Source organism: Artemia sp. Qi Xiang Cuo, chromosome 14 (genome assembly GCF_049724085.1).
Source record: "Artemia sp. Qi Xiang Cuo chromosome 14, ASM4972408v1, whole genome shotgun sequence".
Classification (NCBI taxonomy): domain Eukaryota; kingdom Metazoa; phylum Arthropoda; class Branchiopoda; order Anostraca; family Artemiidae; genus Artemia; species Artemia sp. Qi Xiang Cuo.
Genome location: NC_142807.1, coordinates 13,683,227 through 13,705,345, shown reverse-complemented (window position 1 = coordinate 13,705,345; position 22,119 = coordinate 13,683,227). Strand labels below are relative to the sequence as shown.

At 33.6% G+C, this 22,119-nt stretch overlaps 1 protein-coding gene across 1 annotated transcript in view; it reads left to right on the top strand.

The window, feature by feature from the left end:
* Positions 1-3,530: 3,530 nt before the first annotated feature.
* The window catches only part of LOC148944166 (low-density lipoprotein receptor-related protein 2-like), a 70,058-nt gene continuing 51,469 nt past the window's right edge, over positions 3,531-22,119 (top strand). Inside the window, exons 1-3 of the mRNA XM_089100499.1 lie at positions 3,531-3,670; positions 4,880-5,282; positions 8,030-8,381. Of these exons, the coding sequence (XP_088956625.1) occupies positions 3,600-3,670; positions 4,880-5,282; positions 8,030-8,381 (826 nt within the window). The 5' untranslated portion in view covers positions 3,531-3,599. The remainder of the gene's footprint in view (positions 3,671-4,879; positions 5,283-8,029; positions 8,382-22,119) is intronic.

The window sequence follows — 22,119 nt, the reverse complement described above, 5'->3', positions numbered from 1 at the left end:
CAAATTTTAAACTCTCAAGTTTAGTGTTCAACTGTTCCTGGGAAGTTTCTCTCAGGTTCTCATCCTGGAGTCTACCAACATCATAACTACCCGGGAGGTAGTTACCCTTCCAATATTTCAGCTTTAAATTGACCCTTGACACTACTAGGTGGTGATCTTTACTTTCAACATCAATGGCAGCACTCCTATACACCCTAATATCTTGTATTGATCCTGCCAGTCTTCGGTTTACTATAACATAATCAATAAGGTTTTCTGTCTTACCATCACGTGGATACTATGTTAACTTATGGGTCACTTTATGGCCAAACATCGTGTTGCTTATAACTAGGTTGTTATACCTAAAGAATTGCAAAAGTCTGTAGCCATTACTGCTTTCTTTTCCTACACCAAATTTACCTAGGCTAGGATACCATCTATCCCTATGTCTACCAACCTGGGCATTAAAATCTCGCAGTAAAAACACCATATTTCTACCTGGGACCCTGTCCATTTGCTCCTATAACTGTAGCTAAAATTCATCTGAGTCACTAGTACGTATCTCCGTCAGTCGGTTCTACAGGGGCATATACTACTTTAACTGATACCCTGAACTTTTCAGTCATAAAATGAGCATTTAATATTCTTTTATTAATACCTTCCCCGCCTAAACAAGACTAAGCAGCTTCCTTATTCGTCATGAGCCCTACTCCCTGTCTATGTACCCCATACTTCCTGCCCAAGTAAAAAACTTCTATAGCACCTAATCTCATGATTCTTAACCCTGGGATATGAGTTTCCGATAAATTTTAAAAGTATTAAAATAAGTCTGTGTAATATGGGGCAGTAATAAAGAAGTATTTTAACCTTGATCGTAGGATCCTTATAACTCGTATAAATCGTATGGATCCTTATAAATCTGGTCGAAGAGGGGCAGACTTGGAAGAAAAACTGGGAATTCCCGCCCTGCCATGGACACGCGTAACTAACACAGAAATGAGGGATAATCATTTCCATAACCCTGCTTAAATACTGGGAGATGGGATAGCAATGGGATAAGGAAAGCAATGTTTTGTAGTAAGGGGGGGATTCTTTCCAACTATGTATTAAGGATACATTTTATTATTTCCGCTTCTACTATCATTTATTTGCATTAAACTATCTTTTCTTAACATTTTTTCTTGAATCTATTTCACTTTTTTATTAGAATAACCAATCTTTCTTTTCTTGTTTTTTTCCCTTTGGCTATTAAAACTCATCCTGCCTTCGTTGTCATTCATTTTGTAGGAACAGAAATTTAGAGAAATTATTATTTAATTCACCGTTTTTAGTTTTAGCAGGTCCTTTTTTTCTCTTTACTTTTTATTCTGTAGTTATTCTACAAATTTTATTGCTTCTTGTTTTTTTATTTTCTTGGTCGCTCCACTTCAATTTACGTTTTATCCATTATATTTTTTAATCATTTATTTTTTTGTATATACTTGTATTTGGAATATTGGCAAATTCAAATATTCCATAAAAAAACAGTCCCCTTTAGGCTTGACTGAATGTATAGCAAAAAAGCCTGTTTTAAAATTCTATAATCTTTGAAAAAGTATTTGCGAATGTTTGTTGACGAAGAAATAGTTCTAAACATCTAAAATAGGGTAACTAAAACAAAGCTAAAACTAAGTTTTATTTTACCGAGTTAAACATCCACGTGTCTCTTCCTCCTCCAAAACCCCACTGAAAGCTTCAACTTGATATCCCAAACCGTTCCTGAGCTATTGCAGATACGCTATTTTGATAACTTGGCATTACATTCGGTCTTTTATCTTGCTTTACAACTGTGCAAAAACAATAAGTCCAATAGGATGTCATGGTTAGGGCTGAATTTAAAGCTTTGCTGTTATAGGCCTAAGCGTTTTGCCGTTCCGTTTTTGCAAGATTTTCAGGGAAATCCCCGAAAATTTTCAAATTTATGTTAATGACTTTCAAAATTAATTAATAATTAATAAATTAATTAAAATTTCAAGTAATGACTTCCAAAATTAATGTTAGGGACGGGTGATATCGAATTTTCAGTTGCCATTCCTGGGAAACACCTGACAGTTTATAAGGGGCCACGGAATTCCTGTGTTGTTTTAAAATCACTTTTCTGTGAACAGGCAGCGCGGCGGCGGAGTGCACCAATATTTTCCAACCAAGTTTTATTTTATCTGGAAAATAGAATTAAAATGGTCTTGTGAAGGCGGAGTGAGTTTGATCTCAGTTTGGTAATACAGAGCCAGGAGTTCATACCTGCTGTGGCAAATACCTTGCAGGTCTGACGCAAGGACCTTGGCAGTAAAGAAGTGTTTAATTAATTTTAGTTAATTGTTAGTTAAAAAAACCTGTTTAATTCAATTTCTCTGCATGGTGTAAAGTAATAATTTTATTAAAATTAATTTTATTAAAGTATAAATCAAGAATTTATAAAGTTATGTGCAGAAGAGGCCATGATAAGCGCAATCGGATTGAATATTTGTGGGGCCCAATTAGATTTTTTGCGGGGCCCTCTCTATATCTTAAATATTTAAGCAAAATGTAGTAGTAGTTTAGGAACCTGCATAGTAGCTTACGTACGTAAAGTAGTTCACGCAAAATCTCACGGAAAATAATAGGACGCAAAATAATGTAAGACTATCCTGATTTAACTTTAAAAATTTGAAATGAACTCTTACGGTTATCTGTGTTCTATATTATAAAGTATGTATTATATAATAATAAGCACACTAATAAATCCCATCGAGCAATGCAAACTTAAAATAAATATAATTTGGGCGCAAAACCTTATGCCTTCCCAAGGCTAGAACAAAATTTGCACTTTCTCTTCTAATACAGTAAATTACTCCTGACAGTACTTGAAGAAATTGTTCGGAGTAATATATATTACAACAGAAACATTTTACTACAGGCCAACGAAAGTCGTTGTTTTCGGCCATTTACGACCATTTATAAACTTGGCAAACTTTAGCAAACTTTTACAAACTCTAAACGAGCAGAAATTAACATGAGTAGGGCTCAAAACCCATATGCCTTCCCAAGGCCAGAACAAAATTTGCACTTTACTGAAAAAATATAAATGTTTTTACTTTTATAACTTTAATAGATCAAAAAAGATTAACAATCTGATTACTAACTATCAGTATATGTATATTAAACTGACAATGCATATTCATTTGTATTTTTTTCAGTAAAATGCACACTTTGTTCTGGTCTTTGGAAGGTATAGGGATTTTGAGCCGAACTTATGTTAATTTCTGCTCATTTTCAGTCTGACCTGGTAATTAATTATGATTTTTGACTGGATTTGGTTTCATTTATTATAATTGATGATTTTGGGTAGTTTCGGTCTTTGTAGATTATATGATTTTAGCTTTGCTAATTTTTTGTTTAAGGTAGCTCTTCATTGTTATTTTAAAACCATATTTTGTGGAAAAAGTTTTTTTAGTTATTCTAATAAAAGTCAGTAAAAATCGTAAATCGTAATCGTAATCAGGGATAACTGAGAATATATACATTTCAGATGCATTCCACAATGGCAGACCTGTGATGGCGTTGATAATTGTAGTGATGGATCTGATGAGAATAATATAACAATGTGCCTCAAGCACAGAGAATGTGACTTCACCACAGAATTCCAATGCGCAAATCACAACTGTATTGACAAGTAAGTCCTAGCACTTTAGTTCATACACTGTGTAATTTTGTAATCGCATAATCCTTTTAAATTGTGAATAATTCGTAATTTGTAAATCGTGTTTTTTAATTCGTAAATCGTAAAATTGGTAAAATTACTTAATTCATAGAAGGTCAGATGGGTTCCCTATTCTAGAAACACCGAGAATGTGACTTTACTATAGAATTCTAATGCGGGAACCACAACTGTATTGACAAGCTAGCTTTAAATCCATAAAGAATTTAATTATATAATTCCTCAAAGAGTAAATAATTCGTATTTCATAAATCGTATTTTTTTAATTCGTGAAATCGAATGATTTGATGAGAATCGTATAACTCACTTTACCTCAAACACAGAGAATGTGACTTTACCACTGAATTCCGATGCTCAAATCACAACTGTCTTCACAAGTAAGTTTCACCACTTTTTTTTCCTAAATCATATAACCATATTACTCATAAAATCAAAAATAATTTTTATTCATCAATTGTATTTTTTAATTTCTAATTAATTTCTTGATTAATTTAATTTCTTGGGACTTATCCCAAGGTTCCCTGGGCCTCAAGTACAAGGAACTTTACTTAACCACATAATTCCAACGCTAAAATCAAAACTGCATTGACAAGTCAGTTTTACTACTTTTGCTAGTAAAACTGTAAATTTTAAATCGTAAGAATAATAATGACGGGTGTTAGGGATATAGTTTTTAGAGGACTTGGTGGAATGGCCATCTGAAGTCTCAGGTCTTTATATCGACCATACGAAGAAGGTGATAATATGAAGTACGAGAAAGGGTTTATTTAGCATCCCCTTCTAAATTTTTTTTTAGTCCTTATCCCCCAATAAAAACGAATAGATATTTTGTAGAGACGACTTGCCAGGTGAGATAGCTGCTTTGACCTTCCATATAGATAATATGGTAAACATCTCTAAGATTTAGGCATTTCCTAAATATCTACTGCTATCTATATTTTCTTGTCATAGAAAAATCACGGTAGACGTCTAAATTATGAGTTTTTTTTATGTAATATAAAGGAAGATAAGCTAATTCTTGCCCTTCTAATATATTTTCTGCTAGTTTTGAAATCATTAAAAAATATATATTAAAAATTTTAATTCACTTGCTTGAAAAGTGTATTATTGTTATATTAAGATATATTTGGTAAAAGGAGACTTTTCAAATTCTTGAATTATTAGGTCAATGTTATGCGACTTGAAGGATGACTGCGGTGATGAAAGTGACGAAAGGGGCTGTCATAAGGCGAAATCTTGCTCTGTGGAAGATAACGGTGGTTGTGAACATAGCTGTCATAATGTCACTGGAGGTGGTTACATATGTGTTTGCAATAAAGGGTACATTATATCGAGAAGCAATCCCAAAATTTGTGATGATATTGATGAATGCGCAACCTTTGGTCATAATTGTTCTCAAGTGTGTACTAACCTTAAAGGCTCGTATATGTGCAGTTGCCTTGAGGGATTCACACCAGTTGATCCTCAAAGAAGCATATACAAGGCTGATTCACCTTTGGTTGTGCTCATAGCATCTGGTGATGATATAACAGCCGTCAATGTAACTGGAAGAAATCATCAAGTGGAAGTAATTTATATTCTTTTATTACTACTACTACTAACAACTCACTGCAGCACCAAGCCACTTGAGGCCAACACAGCTACGCACGCTCCTCCTCTATCCCAACCTATTCAAAACCTCCCTCTGTACACCCTCCCAGGAAGTTGCCATGTCCCTTACAACATCCTCCCACCCCAAACCGGGAAGACCTGCTTTTCGTTTTGTCCTAGACGGTTGGTCGAAAAAGAAAAAACTTTGGCAACCTGCCGTGAGATAGAGATAAGATATTTATTTCAAAAAGATCACTATGACAAGCCCACAAAGGGCCGAATTCGGACTTCAGAATCGACAATATAAATGGTTGCACTAAAACTGGCAAAAATGCAAAAAAACAACAACGAAATAGAAAGATAATAATGAACAATCATTTAAAAGTCAATAATTAAAACTGTAAAAAGTCAATTGAAAAGTTAAAAAGATAAAAACTGGTCAAACTAAACTTACACAAATACAAATCAGAAACAGAATTAAAGGAGTATAAAAAGGGGGAGGGGGAGAAATTAAGCGAATAAACACAAAAAAAGAACGAGACATAAATACATATAAATTAAAAGGGACACTAAAAAAGTGTAAATAATTCAACTACACTAAATCAATAAAAGACCTTCATCCGCAGAACGTTCCCTAGCAATCTCAACATTTCTCTCATTGTGTCACTAGAAAAAGAGGTTGAACCACACTTTTCGTACAGCTACTGTTTGAGATACGGGCAGTCAGTAGGGTACCCAAAACAGTCCGTAGGCAATATTACTTACTAGTAGTCTTTACCTATAATACTGCCAAGGCAAGTGAAGCTGTTGAGTTGATCGATCTTTGTTCGGTCTCTGTTGGTCGATCTTTTCGTAACCCAGCGTCACCTCTCCATCTTCACCTATTCCCAGCCTTAGCGACTTAGTCTTCTTAACGTTAATTTTCAAACCTATCGTTGCACCCTGAACTTGCAAAACCTCTAAAAGTTCATTTATTTTGCAAATACTTTCATGTAGGATGAAAGTATATAGTTAATTGAACATTTTAGCCTTATTGATTTTGACCCCCCTTTCCTCCCTGAAAAATACCCCCCTTCCTCCTTGAAAAATAACACATTTTTCAATTTATGGGTAATAATCTGTGTGTTTTAAATCTATCTTGTCGATTTACATGTTCCTAGATTTCCTATTGGAATAAGGTATGAAATATATTGCGTTTTTTGTTAAACAAAAAACGATATAGATAGTGAATATAGATAGAATAGATAAAACGATATAGAAAAAACGATATAGATAGAATAGATAGTGAGATGAAAAGCAGAGATAGCAAGTAAGCTCATATAGGCTTGTCCAAGGCTCTTTTTTTGTCGCTTTATCTCTTTGTATCTTTTTTATATCTTGGTAATTATTTTCTAATATTGTCATCCATATTTCCGCATGAATTCTTTTTTGGGAGGGTAGGGTTGAAGGAAGGGATTTCCAATATCCAAATACGTTCAATCTTTAGCAAGTCTCCCACCTCTCGTGTTTCCATCTTCTTCTTGTTTCCAACCTCTTCATGTTCTCTTTTGTATTTTTTTTCTTTTTACTCTACCGCAATACCACAACAATTTTCCGCTCTTGTTCTATTTTTGAGGCTTTTATTCTTTACCGTTTTTCTTTATTTCATTCATCTTGACGAAGACAGAGTTTTTTTCTTATAATTTTTAAAAATTTAGAGTAATTTCTAACTAAACTTTAAAAAAACTATGTATATTTTTGGCTAGCTTAGTAAAGCAAGACAGTTGAAGATGGAATTTTTGCTTACCTTTATTTTGCTTTATTTTTTTTTTATTCTTTTTTCTTTTAATATGTTGCAGGAACCTAAGTGGGTTTTATTTGTATAATAGGATCGTATACAAGCATTTGCTCCAAGAATCAAGTTATATGTTCGAACTATTTTGTGTTTTTAATTTCTTTATCTTATTTTTTCTATTTTCTGTTTATTTTGTTTATTTTTGAAAAAGAAACGAAAAGATCGTAAGACACCAGATGGATCATTTTCAAAATATCAGGACTAATTGTCACCTGAGAAATTGTTAAGCTGTAGGAATTGAAACAATTAAAATAAAAGTAATCGGACATTTATTATGATTAATTAAAACAAATTAATAGGGGTTAATTAATTTACTTTTTAGTCTTAGATATTACTTAGCTAACTTATTAAAGTTAATCAGAGTTAAAATAATCAGTAATCAGTAATATCATTGACTAGCTACTACATAAAATAAGGTCAAGGTAATTGTATTGTCAATTTATATGCTGTTTAAAAAGATTTATAAAAAAAGATTATGACACAGCGGATAGCTGATTGTCAAGGTCTCAAGAGTGATTGTCATATGTGTACCAGAGTCATTTTCAGTTTGTACGATAATAATTGAAATAAATAAATAATAATTAAAAGAAAATTAAAACAATCAAAATAATTAATAGACAATTAAAATAACAACCTGGAATAATCAGAAATTCAAAACTATCTTAGTCTCGTTCTGGTAGAAATAATAAAATATGCCGTGTCGTTTGAAAAATCTATAAAGAAAAAACAAAGTTTCTATTAAAGTAAATTTTAAAATCCTTGAATTAGTTTTCAAATATCGAGATATTAAAAATGCTTATTTATATATTTTTATTAACTAGCTAGGTTAACTCATTAATTTGGGGAATTTCATATTTTAAAAAACTAAAGAGAGCCTTTCACTTTTCCAGGTCGTTCGCAGAGAGCGTCGTATTGACAGTCTTGATTACGACATAAATAGCAGAATTGTTTATTGGGCAGATGGCGCTGACCGCGTTATTAAACGCTCTTTCATCCCAGATGGGTCTGATGTGCAAATTGGCCATGCGCAAAATTTGAATATACCAATTGGGAATAGCGCCAGACCAACATCTATATCTATAGATTGGGTTTCGGAGGTTTTATATTTTATTGAGGCTGATAAACAAGGAGCCAAGGGAAAAACAAGAATTGTGGCTACAACCCTAGATGGCAGATATAAAAGATCAGTTGTTACAGGGGCGCTGGAGAACCCAACGTCTTTGGCTCTTAATCCTGCTACAGGTAATATTTCTTCTTCTTCATCTTACCAATATCCTTTCTCTATCTTCTTTTTCTTTCCAACGACCTGTTCCTTTTCTTACCAACATCTACAGGTCTATCTAGTAAAGGTTTTTGAGACTCAGATCATAAATCAAGTTATAGTTGATTTTTGAGGAGGAGGGGAGGGGGTTGAATAGTTTCAGAAAAAGTTAGCTTTAAAAAAACTATGACCTTTCTTATTTGGTTGCAATACGTGTAGTAGTCTAAGCATGAGAATTGATGTCATATTGATAGTCATATGATGTCATATGACATCATGACATATTGATGTCAATTGCTAGTCATCCGGGTTGCAGCGGTAGCTAGCAGCCTAGTAAGAGACGATCACGTCCAATGTTAAGAAATATAAAAACCCATAGTTCCTAACAAAGGAGTCAGATCAAAACAAAAAGTACACCATTAGAACCGCCTTGTCCGAAACCCCTGTATAGGAAACTTTCTGTCCCTTGGCTTGAACAGCAAGGGAAATATATTGGCTTGAAAATCAAGAAAATTGACTTTAACCACGTTATTCTCTCCAAACGGGATATTTTTTTCTCTTTTCTTTTTTTTTTCTTTTCCACAGATAGCTTGGCACTGGAACATCGTAGAGGGTTGTTCAATAGCTCATTTTAAAGGAAATTAATTGGGTTAAAAATCTATAGTAACTAAAATAAATTATTTCTACAAGAGAATAAATTTTTCCAGCAAAAACTGCATTTTTGATGTCTTTTCACACTGCAGTCTTTCAAACAGAATCGTAGACCAGCGGTAAGATTTGAACCCACGCCTCCGAAGAGACTGGTGGCTAACACCAGTGTCTTGGACCACTCGGCCAGGCTGCCTCTCATAAATAAATATATATGTGAATTTGGGTTGCAGCAGTAGCTAGCAACCTAGTAAGAGACGATCAGTCCCATGCTAAGAAATATAACAAAACTCCTAAAAATAGAGTAAGATCAACACAAAAGTACATCATTAGAACTACCTTGTCTGAAACCCTACTAGATAAATATTGAATGTCGTCATAGCTTTATATTAGAGCTATGACGTGAATAGAAAAACACGAAATTATATTGTTGTTTCTGATGACGTCATGAAATAATATCATTGCGCCATGACGTCAATATAATCATTACGCCGTGACGTCATAATTACTACTTAAGAACGACAAAGATGTAAATTCTCTCATTCTTGATTAGAATAATGGTTAGATCGAAGCAAGCTATACGCAATTTGAAAAAACAGTACTACACAAACAACAGAGATAGTATCTTGAAAAGAGAAAAGCAAAGGTATTCAACCGACCAGGCGCATCGAGAAGTAAAAATTGAGAGAGCAAAACAAAGGTATTCAACCGACCAGGCGTATCGAGAAGTAATAATTGAGAGAGCAAAACAAAGGTATTCAACCGACCAGGCGTATCGAGAAGTAATAATTGAGAGAGCAAAACAAAACAGCAAGATGTGTTATCACAATGATGAAGATTATAGACATGCAAAAATTGAGACAGCCAAACAAAAGATCAAGGAGCGTTACGGGGGTGACAAAATCTATAATGAAAAAATTAAATTCTCTGCGAGGTTGTACCGAAAAACGCATAAGGACAAAGAGAAAAATTACATTCAGAAATACAAGAAGATGGCAAAAATGCAGGCTGATCTTTGTAAATTGAGAAATATTTTACGCATGTTTTATCGGGATCACGAAAAGTATTCAAAATTACAAATTAAAATTATCTTTGAAAGAGCGGATGCTGTTGAAAAGTCGGCTAGAAATTCTTTGGCAAAGCTTCATAGTAATATCCAAAAGAAATGTTGTCAGTTTAATGAAAAGCTTCCAAGGTATGGATTGGCAACTGCGGAACAGTTTATAGATGCAATGGAAAATGTTCGACAACACAGTGAATATACGGAGGCGTACTTCTTAGAAAATTCGTATATTAATTTTGGAAGGAGCAATTGCAGTTTATGTAGCAGCAATAAAAATATATATACAAGCATACCTATCAAAAGCGAAGGAAAAGCAATGTTTTTCAATTATTGTGAAAACGAGCCTGTTAGGGTTATTAGTAAATGTGTTTGTAAGACTAATGATTTAGAACAAATTCCTGGAATACCGACTCAAGAAAAAAGCATTTCTAACTGTGTTTTAAACAGTTCGTTTAGTTCTACTGAATATTTGGCAAAAAATTCTCTGTGTAGTAGAACAAACTGTCCTGAAAAGTACGAGACAACTATTGAAAAATGCTCTAAAACTAGATCTGACAAGGAAATTATGATGGCTGAAGTCACCTATAACAATCTGAGTAAACATTCAAAACCAAAAATTGGGCAGCAGGTTACTTGGCAATGTCACCCTGATATCTGCAAGCTCTATCCGACGGATATTGAATTATGTCAAATTCTTTTTGATATCCTTGAAAATAATATAGCATTAAAATTTTCAACTGACAAAGTGGTTAATTTCTACCTTGGCGGCTTGGATTATTGTGAAATCAATTACATGGACACAAGAAAGCATGGGCATTCGTTATACTGTAGCCCAAATGAGGGATGTCAGAGCTATTTGCGTTATCTAAGGGCACTAGCTCCAAATTTTCCTGTCTTGAACTGTTTCATTAATAGCGTATATAAGGCAGTATCAAAATGTAAGATTATACAACATATTAATCTACTAAAAGTCGAGGGCTCTTACAAGGAACTAAGTCATTACATAGAAGAAGTGTCAAGTAGACTCTGTCGTAACAATAGTCAAGACTTCATTTACGGTGATAGCAATATTAGAGTTTCTGTGGATGAAAATAAAATAATAAAATTATTTGGTGAGAGCCTTGATAATTTTACATTTAAAGACGATCATTAGAATAATAAACCATTGCATACATTTGACTTAGTTAGCTACTTGATTTTTTGAGGTTCGTCTCTTACTATTTCAGAGAAGAAAAAGCCGTAGGCTTTTTCCTGTTTGTAATCAGGGGTATTTTGTTAATTATAGTAAATCCTATATCCGGGTTGCAGCGGTAGTTAACAATCTAGTAAGCTACGATCACGTCCAATGTTAAGAAATATAAAAACCCTAACTCCTAAAAAAAGAGTCAGGTCAAAACAAAAAGTACACCATTAGAACCGCCTTGTCCGAAACCCCTGTATAGGAAACTTTCTGTCCCTTGGCTTGAGCAGCAAGGGGAATATATTGGCTTGAAAATCAAGAAAAGTGGCAGCTACTAAAACATTCTGCCTAAACGGGATATTTTCTGGGTTGCAGCGGTAGCTAGCAACCTAGTAAGAGACGATCACGTCCAATGTTAAGAAATATAAAAACCCATAGTTCCTAACAAAGGAATCAGATCAAATTCAAAAGTACACCATTAGAACCGCCTTGTCCGAAACCCCTGTATAGGGAACTTTCTGTCCCTTGGCTTGAAACAGCAAGGGAAATATATTGGCTTGAATATCAAGAAAAGTGGCAGCTATTACAACATTTTGCCTAAACGGGATATTTTCTTTCCGGGTTGCAGTGGTAGCTAGCAATCCGGGTTGCAGCGGTAGCTAGCAACCTAGTAAGAGACGATCACGTCCAATGTTAAGAAATATAAAAACCCATAGTTCCTAACAAAGGAGTCAGATCAAAACAAAAAGTAAACCATTAGAACCGCCTTGTCCGAAACCCATGTATAGGAAACTTTCTGTCCCTTGGATTGAACAGCAAGGGAAATATATTGGATTGAAAATCAAGAAAAGTGGCAGCTACTACAAAATTCTGACTAAAACAGTATATTTTTTTCTTTTTTCTTTTCTTTTTTCTTTTCCACAGATATCTTGGCACTGGAACATCGTAGAGGGTTGTTCAATAGCTCATTTTAAAGGAAATTAATTGGGTAAAAACCTTTTGTAACTAAAATAAATTATTTCTAAAAGAGAATAAATTTTTCCACCATCCAGGTTGCAGCGGTAGCTAGCAACCTAGTAAGAGACGATCACGTCCAATGTTAAGAAATATAAAAACCCATAGTTCCTAAAAAAGGAGTCAGATCAAAACAAAAAGTACACCATTAGAACCACCTTGTCCGAAACCCCTGTATAGGAAACTTTCTGTCCCTTGGCTTGAACAGCAAGGGAATTACAGTAAAGAACGATCTCTCTCCCTTACTAACTGATGTATGGTGGTTCCAGGTGTAGTTACATAAAGGACGAACATAGCTCATCATAAATGGTGTTTGTCAATTATCCGGGTTGCAGCGGTAGCTATTACTACTTGATTGTTTGAGGTTCGTCTCTTACTATTTCAAAGAAGAAAAAGCCGTAGGCTTTTTCCTGTGTTTGTAATCAGTTTGTTATCCGGGTTGCAGCGGTAGCTAGCAACAACGACCGATATAGTTCATCACAAATAGTATTTATCAATTAGGTTTTTTATATGATCCCGGTTGCAGTGGTAACTAGTAACCAAGTTAGAGACGATCACGCCCCATAGTAATTTACATAAAGGACCAATATATAAACTCCGGATTGCCACGATAGCTAGCAACCTAGTAAGAGACGAACACGTCCAATGTTAAAAAATATAAAAACCCATAACTCCTAATAAAAAGACTCAGATCAAAACAAAATTACATAAAGGACCGATAAAGCTCATCATAAATGGGGTTTGTCAATTGGGTTTATCATATATACGGGTTGCAGCGGTAGCTATTAACCTAGTAGGAGACGATCATGTTCAATGTTAAAACATATAAATTATCCGGGTTGCAGCGGTAGCCAGCAACCTAGTATTACAGTAAAGAACGATCTCTCTCCAAAAATAACTGATATATGGTGGTTCAAGGTGTAGTTAAATAAAGGACGAATATAGCTCATCATAAATGGTGTTTGTCAATTATCTGGGTTGCAGCGGTAGCTAGAAACCTAGTCTGGGTTGCAGCGGTAGCTAGCAACCTAGAAAGAGACGATCACGTCCAGTGTTATGGAATATAAAAACTCATAGTTCCTAAAAAAGGAGTCAAATCAAAACAAAAAGTACGCCATTAGAACCGCCTTGTCCGAAACCCCTGTATAGGAAACTTTCAGTCCCTTGGCTTGAACAGCAAGGGAAATATATTGGCATGAAAATCAAGAAAATTACATTAAAATACGATCATTGCAATAACATACCCCTGCATACATTGGACTTAGATAGCTACTTTATTGCTTGAGGATCGTCTCTTACTATTTCAAAGAAGAAAAAGCCGTAGGCTTTTTCCTGTTTGTAATGTATAGCATAAAAAGAAACCCAAGTTGTAACTGACGTCATCCTGGTTGTTATAGTATCCGGGTTGCAGCGGTAGCTAGCAACCTAGTAAGAGTTCATTATTAGGATCGAAATATTTTCCTTTTAGTGAATTTAAGCATTTAATGTGACCTGTGTCAATTATTTTTAATAATAAATTTGTTATTTTTAACATCTTAAAAAATAAGAACTTGGATTTTATTTTGTGAAATAATCCAAAAGGAAACTGCTTATTCTTTTTTCAAGAGTATGCAGAACATCCAGACGGGCTAAAGGATCAAAGGTAAGTCAAATTACCTCTTCCAGGTCTGCCTCGGCTGGCTAACATCCTTGTTCGATGGATTTTACTCGATGCACCAAAATTTCGACCTCAGTACGAAAAAATTCTTTATTATTTTCATGTCAATGACAAATTTTGTTAATTGGAATAATTCTGTTGTATAAATTTTAAAAATTAGTTTTGTTTTTTGCTAAGTTCTAACTTCACTATTTAAGTTCTTTTATGCAATATTAATAAACGTTCATCTTTCGACAAGATAATTAAATTTTATTTTAGTTCTCAGTTCAGGATTGCTAGAGTTATTATGTAAACTGCAAAAATATTTATGATGTCTGATGAATAATTTTAATGTTTTAATTAAAACCAGAAAAATACCTGAAAATTTTTTAAATCAGTTTTGTTTTTTGATAAGTTCCTGCTAATTAAAACATGATTTTAAATTAACAAATGTATTGAGTTTTTAAAATTGAAAAAAATGGTCTCAAGTGAACAAAAAGAAGGAGTGCGAAAGAGAAAACTATAAGAGTAAAGTAATCCAAATATGTACTTTGAGGAAAGAGAACTACAGAAAAAATTTATCGTAAAGAACGACATCTAGCCCTTAATAGTGCAGTTAGAACTTAGCAAAAAACAAAACTAATTTTTAAATTTTCGGGTATTTTTCTAGTTTTAATTAAAAAATTAAAATTTATTGCTCAGACACCATAAATCTTTTTGTAGTTTACATAATAACTTTCGCGATCCTGAACTGAAAACTAAAATAAAATAGAATTATCTCGTCCAGAGATAAACGTGTGTACATAAATATTGCATTATTTTATTACGTTTTATATGACGTAATAAATGAAAGTAATTTTTAAATTCCCAGGTATTTTTCTAGTTTGAATTTAAAAATTGATATTACTGCAAAGACACCATAAATATTTTTGCAGTTAAATAATAACTTTAGCGATCCTAAACTGAGAAGTAAAATAAAATAAAATTATCTTGTCGAAATATAAACGTGTATAAATATTGCATTCATTTTTTACGTCTTATGTGAAGTAATTCCATTATAAAAAGCATGTAGACATATATATATATATATATATATATATATATATATATGTAGATATATATATATATATATATGTATATATATATATATATATATATATATATATATATATATATATATATATATATATATATATATAGTAGTAGTAGTAGTAGTAGTGTGATGTAGTAGTAGTGTATATATATATATATATATATATATATATATATATATATATATATATATATATATATATATATATATATATATATATATATATATATATATATATATATATATATATACATGTAATTTGGGGGGAGGGAATTAAAAAATCTGATTCGTCAATTGAAACTAGAATAATTCCTAAAAACCTTTATTAAAATAGTTTTATTTAACTGCAAACTGCACAAATATTTATGATTTCTGAGCAATAATTTTAATTTTTTAATTCAAACCAAAAATATACCTGAAAATTTTAAAATTATTTTGGTTTTTTTTTAGCTTGAAGCGACTCATGACGCAATTAAAAACTAGTGCAAATTGTTTTCAAATGATATTGAATCCGGGTTGCAGCGGTAGCTAGCAACCTAGTAAGAGACGATCACGTCCAATGTTAAGAAATATAAAAACCCATAGTTCCTAACAAAGGAGTCAGATCAAAACAAAAAGTACACCATTAGAACCGCCTTGTCCGAAACCCCTGTATAGGAAACTTTCTGTCCCTTGGCTTGAACAGCAAGGGAAATATATTGGCTTGAAAATCAAGAAAATTGACTTTAACCACGTTATTCTCCCCAAACGGGATATTTTTTTCTTTTCTTTTCTTTTCCACAGATAGCTTGGCACTGGAACATCGTAGAGAGTTGTTCAATAGCTCATTTTAAAGGAAATTAATTGGGTTAAAAATCTATAGTAACTAAAATAAATTATTTCTAAAAGAGAATAAATTTTTCCACCAAAAATTGCATTTTTGATGTCTTTTCACACTGCAGTCTTTCAAACATAATCGTATACCAGTTATCCGGGTTGCAGCGGTAGCTAGCAACCTAGTAAGAGACGATCACATCCAATGTTAAGAAATATAAAAACCCATAGTTCCTAACAGAGGAGTCAGATCAAATTAAAAAGTACACCATTAGAACCGCCTTGTCCGAAACCCCTGTATAAGAAACTTTCTGTCCCTTGGCTTGAACAGCAAGGGAAATATATTGGCATGAAAATCAAGAAAATTGACTTTAACCACGTTATTCTCCCCAAACGGGATATTTTTTCTTTTTTCTTTTTTCTTTTTCTTTTCCAAAGATAGCTTGGCACTGGAACATCGTAGAGGGTTGTTCAATAGCTCATTTTAAAGGAAATTAATTGGGTTAAAAATCTATAGTAACTAAAATAAATTATTTCTAATTATAATAAAGATCGAACTCTTCCCTATACTAACTGGCATACGCAACTTCACTATAGTTAAGATTACAGTATTTATATTATGCATCATTATAAATTATAAAAGGTTCAAATGTTCGAAGATTATAGAGTTAAAAATTTTCCCACCCCGGGAATCGAACCCGAGCCTGTTAAGTGAAAGTTAACTATCCTAGCCACTAGACCATATTGAACCATAAAGAAGTATGATTTAAGAGCCATATGCGTATTATTATTTCACCATACCAATTATAATAAGGCCAAAACAAAATCGTCGACTTGCAACCTTACTTTTGACACATTAGTTAAATCTTCATCAGGCTTAAAAAATGTTTTGCTAGTTTTACAAGAAAGAACGAACCTTAGTCCATATATATACAATAAAGAACGACACCTTGCCCATGTTAACTAAAACATAAATAGGGATTATGTAATTTCCAATAGTATCATGGCTTTAGAGATGGCTGAAACCTAGTTACAATAAAAAACGATCATTGGAATAACAAAAATTGCATACCTTTGGAATTAGCTAGCTACTTGATTATTTGAGACTCGTCTCTTACTATTTAAAAGAAGAAAAAGCCATAGGCTTTTTCCTGTGTGTAATCAGTTTATTATCATAGGCAGCGCGCTAGCACTGCCTGAGTAAAGAACGATGTGGGCACAATGTGTTTTTTTTCCGGGTTGCAGCGATAGCTAGCAACCTACTAAGAGACGATCACGTCCAATGTTAAGAAATATAAAAACCCATAGTTCCTAACAAAGGAGTCGGATCAAAACAAAAAGTACACCATTAGATCCGCCTTGTCCGAAACCCCTGTATAGAAGACTTTCTGTCCCTTGGCTTGAACAGCAAGGGAAATATATTGGCTTGAAAGTCAAGAAAATTGACTTTAACCACGTTATTCTCCCCAAACGGGATATTTTTTTCTCTTTTCTTTTTTTTTCTTTTCCACAGATAGCTTGGCACTGGAACATCGTAGAGGGTTGTTCAATAGCTCATTTTAAAGGAAATTAATTGGGTTAAAAATCTAAAGTAACTAAAATAAATTATTTCTAAAAGAGAATAAATTTTTCCACCAAAAACTGCATTTTTGATGTCTTTTCACACTGCAGTCTTTCAAACATAATCGTATACCAGCGGTAAGATTTGAACCCACGCCTCCGAAGAGACTGGTGGCTAACACCAGTGTCTTGGACCACTCGGCCAGGCTGCCTCTCATAAATAAATATATATGTGAATTTGGGTTGCAGCAGTAGCTAGCAACCTAGTAAGAGACGATCAGTCCCATGCTAAGAAATATAACAAAACTCCTAAAAATAGAGTAAGATCAAAACAAAAGTACATCATTAGAACTACCTTGTCTGAAACCCTACTAGATAAATAATGAATGTCGTAGCTTTATATTAGAGCTATGACGTGAATAGAAAAACACGAAATTATATTGTTGTTTCTGATGACGTCATGAAATAATATCATTGCGCCTTGACGTCAATAAAATCATTACGCCGTGACGTCATAATTACTACTTAAGAACGACACAGATGTAAATTCTCTCATTCTTGATTAGAATAATGGTTAGATCGAAGCAAGCTATACGCAATTTGAAAAAACAGTAGTACACAAACAACAGAGATAGTATCTTTAAAAGAGAAAAGCAAAGGTATTCAACCGACCAGGTGCATCGAGAAATAAAAATTGAAAGAGAAAAACAAAGGTATTCAACCGACCAGCCGTATCGAGAAGTAATAATTGAGAGAGCAAAACAAAACAGCAAGATGTGTTATCACAATGATGAAGATTATACACATGCAAAAATTGAGACAGCCAAACAAAAGATCAAGGAGCGTTACTGGGGTGACAAAATCTATAATGCAAAAATTAAATTCTCTGCGAGGTTGTACCGAAGATCGCATAAGGACAAAGGGAAAAATTACATTCAGAAATACAAGAAGATGGCAAAAATGCAGGCTGATCTTTGTAAATTGAGAAACATTTTACGCATGTTTTATCGGGATCACAAAAAGTATTCAAAATTACAGATTAAAATTCTCTTTGAAAGAGCGGATGCTGTTGAAAAGTTGGCTAGAAATTCCTTGGCAAAGCTTCATAGTAATATCCAAAAGAAATGTTGTCAGTTTAACGAAAAGCTTCCAAGGTATGGATTGGCAACTGCGGAACAGTTTATAGATGCAATGGAAAATGTTCGACAACACAGTGAATATACGGAGGCGTACTTCTTAGAAAATTCGTATATTAATTTTGGAAGGAGCAATTGCAGTTTATGTAGCAGCAATAAAAATATATATACAAGCATACCTATCAACAGCGAAGGAAAAGCAATGTTTTTCAATTATGGCGAAAACGAGCCTGTTAGGGTTATTAGTAAATGTGTTTGTAAGACTAATGATTTAGAACAAATTCCTGGAACACCGACTCAAGAAAAAAGCATTTCTAACTGTGTTTTAAACAGTTCGTTTAGTTCTACTGAATATTTGGCAAAAAATTCTCTGTGTAGTAGAACAAACTGTCCTGAAAAGTACGAGACAACTATTGAAAAATGCTCTAAAACTAGATCTGACAAGGAAATTATGATGGCTGAAGTCACCTATAACAATCTGAGTAAACATTCAAAACCAAAAATTGGGCAGCAGGTTACTTGGCAATGTCACCCTGATATCTGCAAGCTCTATCCGACGGATATTGAATTATGTCAAATTCTTTTTGATATCCTTGAAAATAATATAGCATTAAAATTTTCAACTGACAAAGTGGTTAATTTCTACCTTGGCGGCTTGGATTATTGTGAAATCAATTACAGGGACACAAGAAAGCATGGGCATTCGTTATACTGTAGCCCAAATGAGGGATGTCAGAGCTATTTGCGTTCTCTAAGGGCACTAGCTCCACATTTTCCTGTCTTGAACTGTTTCATTAATAGCGTATATAAGGCAGTATCAAAATGTAAGATTATACAACATATTAATCTACTAAAAGTCGAGGGCTCGTACAAGGAACTAAGTCATTACATAGAAGAAGTGTCAAGTAGACTCTGTCGTAATAATAGTCAAGACTTCATTTACGGTGATAGCAATATTAGAGTTTCTGTGGATGAAAATACAATAATAAAATTATTTGGTGAGAGCCTTGATAAGGTAGCTAACATTAGGGATGTATACCCCACAATGCATTGTGACAGTTGTGAGCAGATAAAGACAAAATACCAATTGAAGAGTCTAAGATCCCTTTCAAATAAGAAAGGTTTTGATGTAATGATGGCCACGATTTTAGAACACCTACAACAGGACATACCCAAAGATGACAGAGAACAACTAATTCAATGTACAGGTTGGAAAGAGGATGTCATAGATTCATTCTTTGTCTGTGATTACTGTGCTGGGAAAATGTTGAAAAGTCAGGAGAATGTCCGATCAGTATTAAATAACCTTCATATAGACTGTACACCGGAATGTATAAAGTGTTTAAATAATTTTGAAATGGCAATGATTCGATTTGTAATGCCTTGTCTTACGATCGTCAGATTAGGGCAAGTAACTGCATTGAAGACACCTAGAACAGAACTTGTTGACGCTCTTAAGGGGAGAATAGTATATCTACCTGTTGATGTGCAAGCAAATGCAGATATTCAGCCTGAAAAACTTCTTAACATTGATAGTTTTGTAGTCATTGTCAATGGTCAGCCTACTTACAACAAGAATGTTTGGACTGCACTAATAGATCTGAGAAAAGTCCATGAAGCACTGTTGTGGTTAAGAGAGAACAACAGTCTCTATAAAACAATACATGCATACACCCTAGAAGATTTAAAAAAAATACTTGAAGCCCGTCTTGCTGAAAAAGCGGTTGGTGTTGATAATTTACCTGAAATACCGGAAGCTGCAATCCTTCAGAAACTGACAGAAAGCGCAAAATCTACATTGGTTGAACATTTTTCTGTCCAGCCTCTCAATTCAGCGGTTCCAAAAGACTTCATTGAAGATTTTAAGCAAATGAAAGATCTTGGTACTGACCAATTTCAAATCAAGAAACTAAAAGGTGAGAGCGAAGACTTATTTCAGGAAGAAATTGATTTACTATATAAGGAACGTCAACACTTTAAATGGTCTCGTTCATGAATACATAATAGTTAGATCAAAGCGAGCTACACGCAAGTTAAAAAAACAGTTCTACAAAAAAAAAACAGAGATAGTATCTTGAAAAGAAAAAACAAAGGTATTCAACCGACCAGGCGTATCGAGAAGTAATAATTGAGAGAGCAAAACAAAACAGCAAGATATGTTATTACAATGATGAAGATTATAGAGAAGCGAAAATCGAGACAGCCAAACAAAAGATCAAGGAGCGTTATCAAAGTGATAAACTTTATAGAAAAGCAACAATTGAGCAGGCTAGACAAAAGATCAAGGAGTGTTATCACAATGATGAAGATTACCAAAAAATATATAAGAAAAAAGTTGCTACCAGAATTATAATAAAGAACGACCTCTTGCCCATACTAAATTTTATACGCCACTTAATTATAGTATATGTTACAATAAAGAACGAGCTCTTGCCTATACTAACTTGCATAGGCAACCGGGTTGCAGCGGTAGCCAGCAACCTAGTAAGAGACGATCACGTCTAATGTTAAGAAATATAAAAATCCATAACCCCTAAATCTGGGTTGTCAATCCGGGTTGCATCCGGGTTGCTCGTCTCTTACTATTTCAAAGAAGAAAAAGCCGTAGGCTTTTTCCTGTTTTTTATCAGGGTTATCAGGGTTTATCAGTTTTACATACATTAAAGAACGAACTTTAGTCATTATCCGGGTTGCAGCGGTAGCTAGCAACCTAGTAAGAGACGATCACGTCCAATGTTAAGAAATATAAAAACCCATAGTTCCTAACAAAGGAGTCAGACCAAAACAAAAAGTACACCATTAGAACCGCCTTGTCCAAAACCCCTGTGTAGGAAACTTTCTGTCCCTTGGCTTGAACAGCAAGGGAAATATATTGGCTTGAAAATCAAGAAAAGTGGCAGCTACTATAACATTCTGCCTTAACGGTATATGTTTTTTTTCTCTTTTCTTTGTATCCAGAGATAGCTTGGCACTGGAACATCGTAGATAGTTGTTCAATGGCTCATTTTAAAGGAAATTAATTGGGTTAAAAACTTTTTGTAACTAAAATAAATTATTTCTAAAAGAGAATAAATTTTTCCACCAAAATTATAATAAAGAACGATCTCTTGCCTATACTAAATTTTATCCGCCACTTAATTATAGTATAGGTTAGTAATTCCACAGATAGCTTGGCACTGGAACATCGTAGAGAGTTGTTCAATGGCTCATTTTAAAGGAAATTAATGGGGTTAAAAACCTTCTGTAACTTAAACAAATTATTTTTAAAACATTATAGTAAAGAACGATCTCTTGCCTAAACTAAATCTCATAGGCCACCTTACTATAGTAAAGGTTATCCGGGTTGCAGCGGTAGCTAGCAACCAAGTAAGAGACGATCAAGTCCAATGTTAAGAAATATAAAAACCCATAACTCCTAAAAAAAGTAGGTTACATTAAAAGACGATCACTGAAATAGCAAACCACTCCATACATTGGATTTAGCTACTTGATTGTTTGAGTTTCGTCTCTTACTATTTGTATTTATAATAAAGAATGACCTCATACCTATACTAAATTTTATACGCCACTGAATTA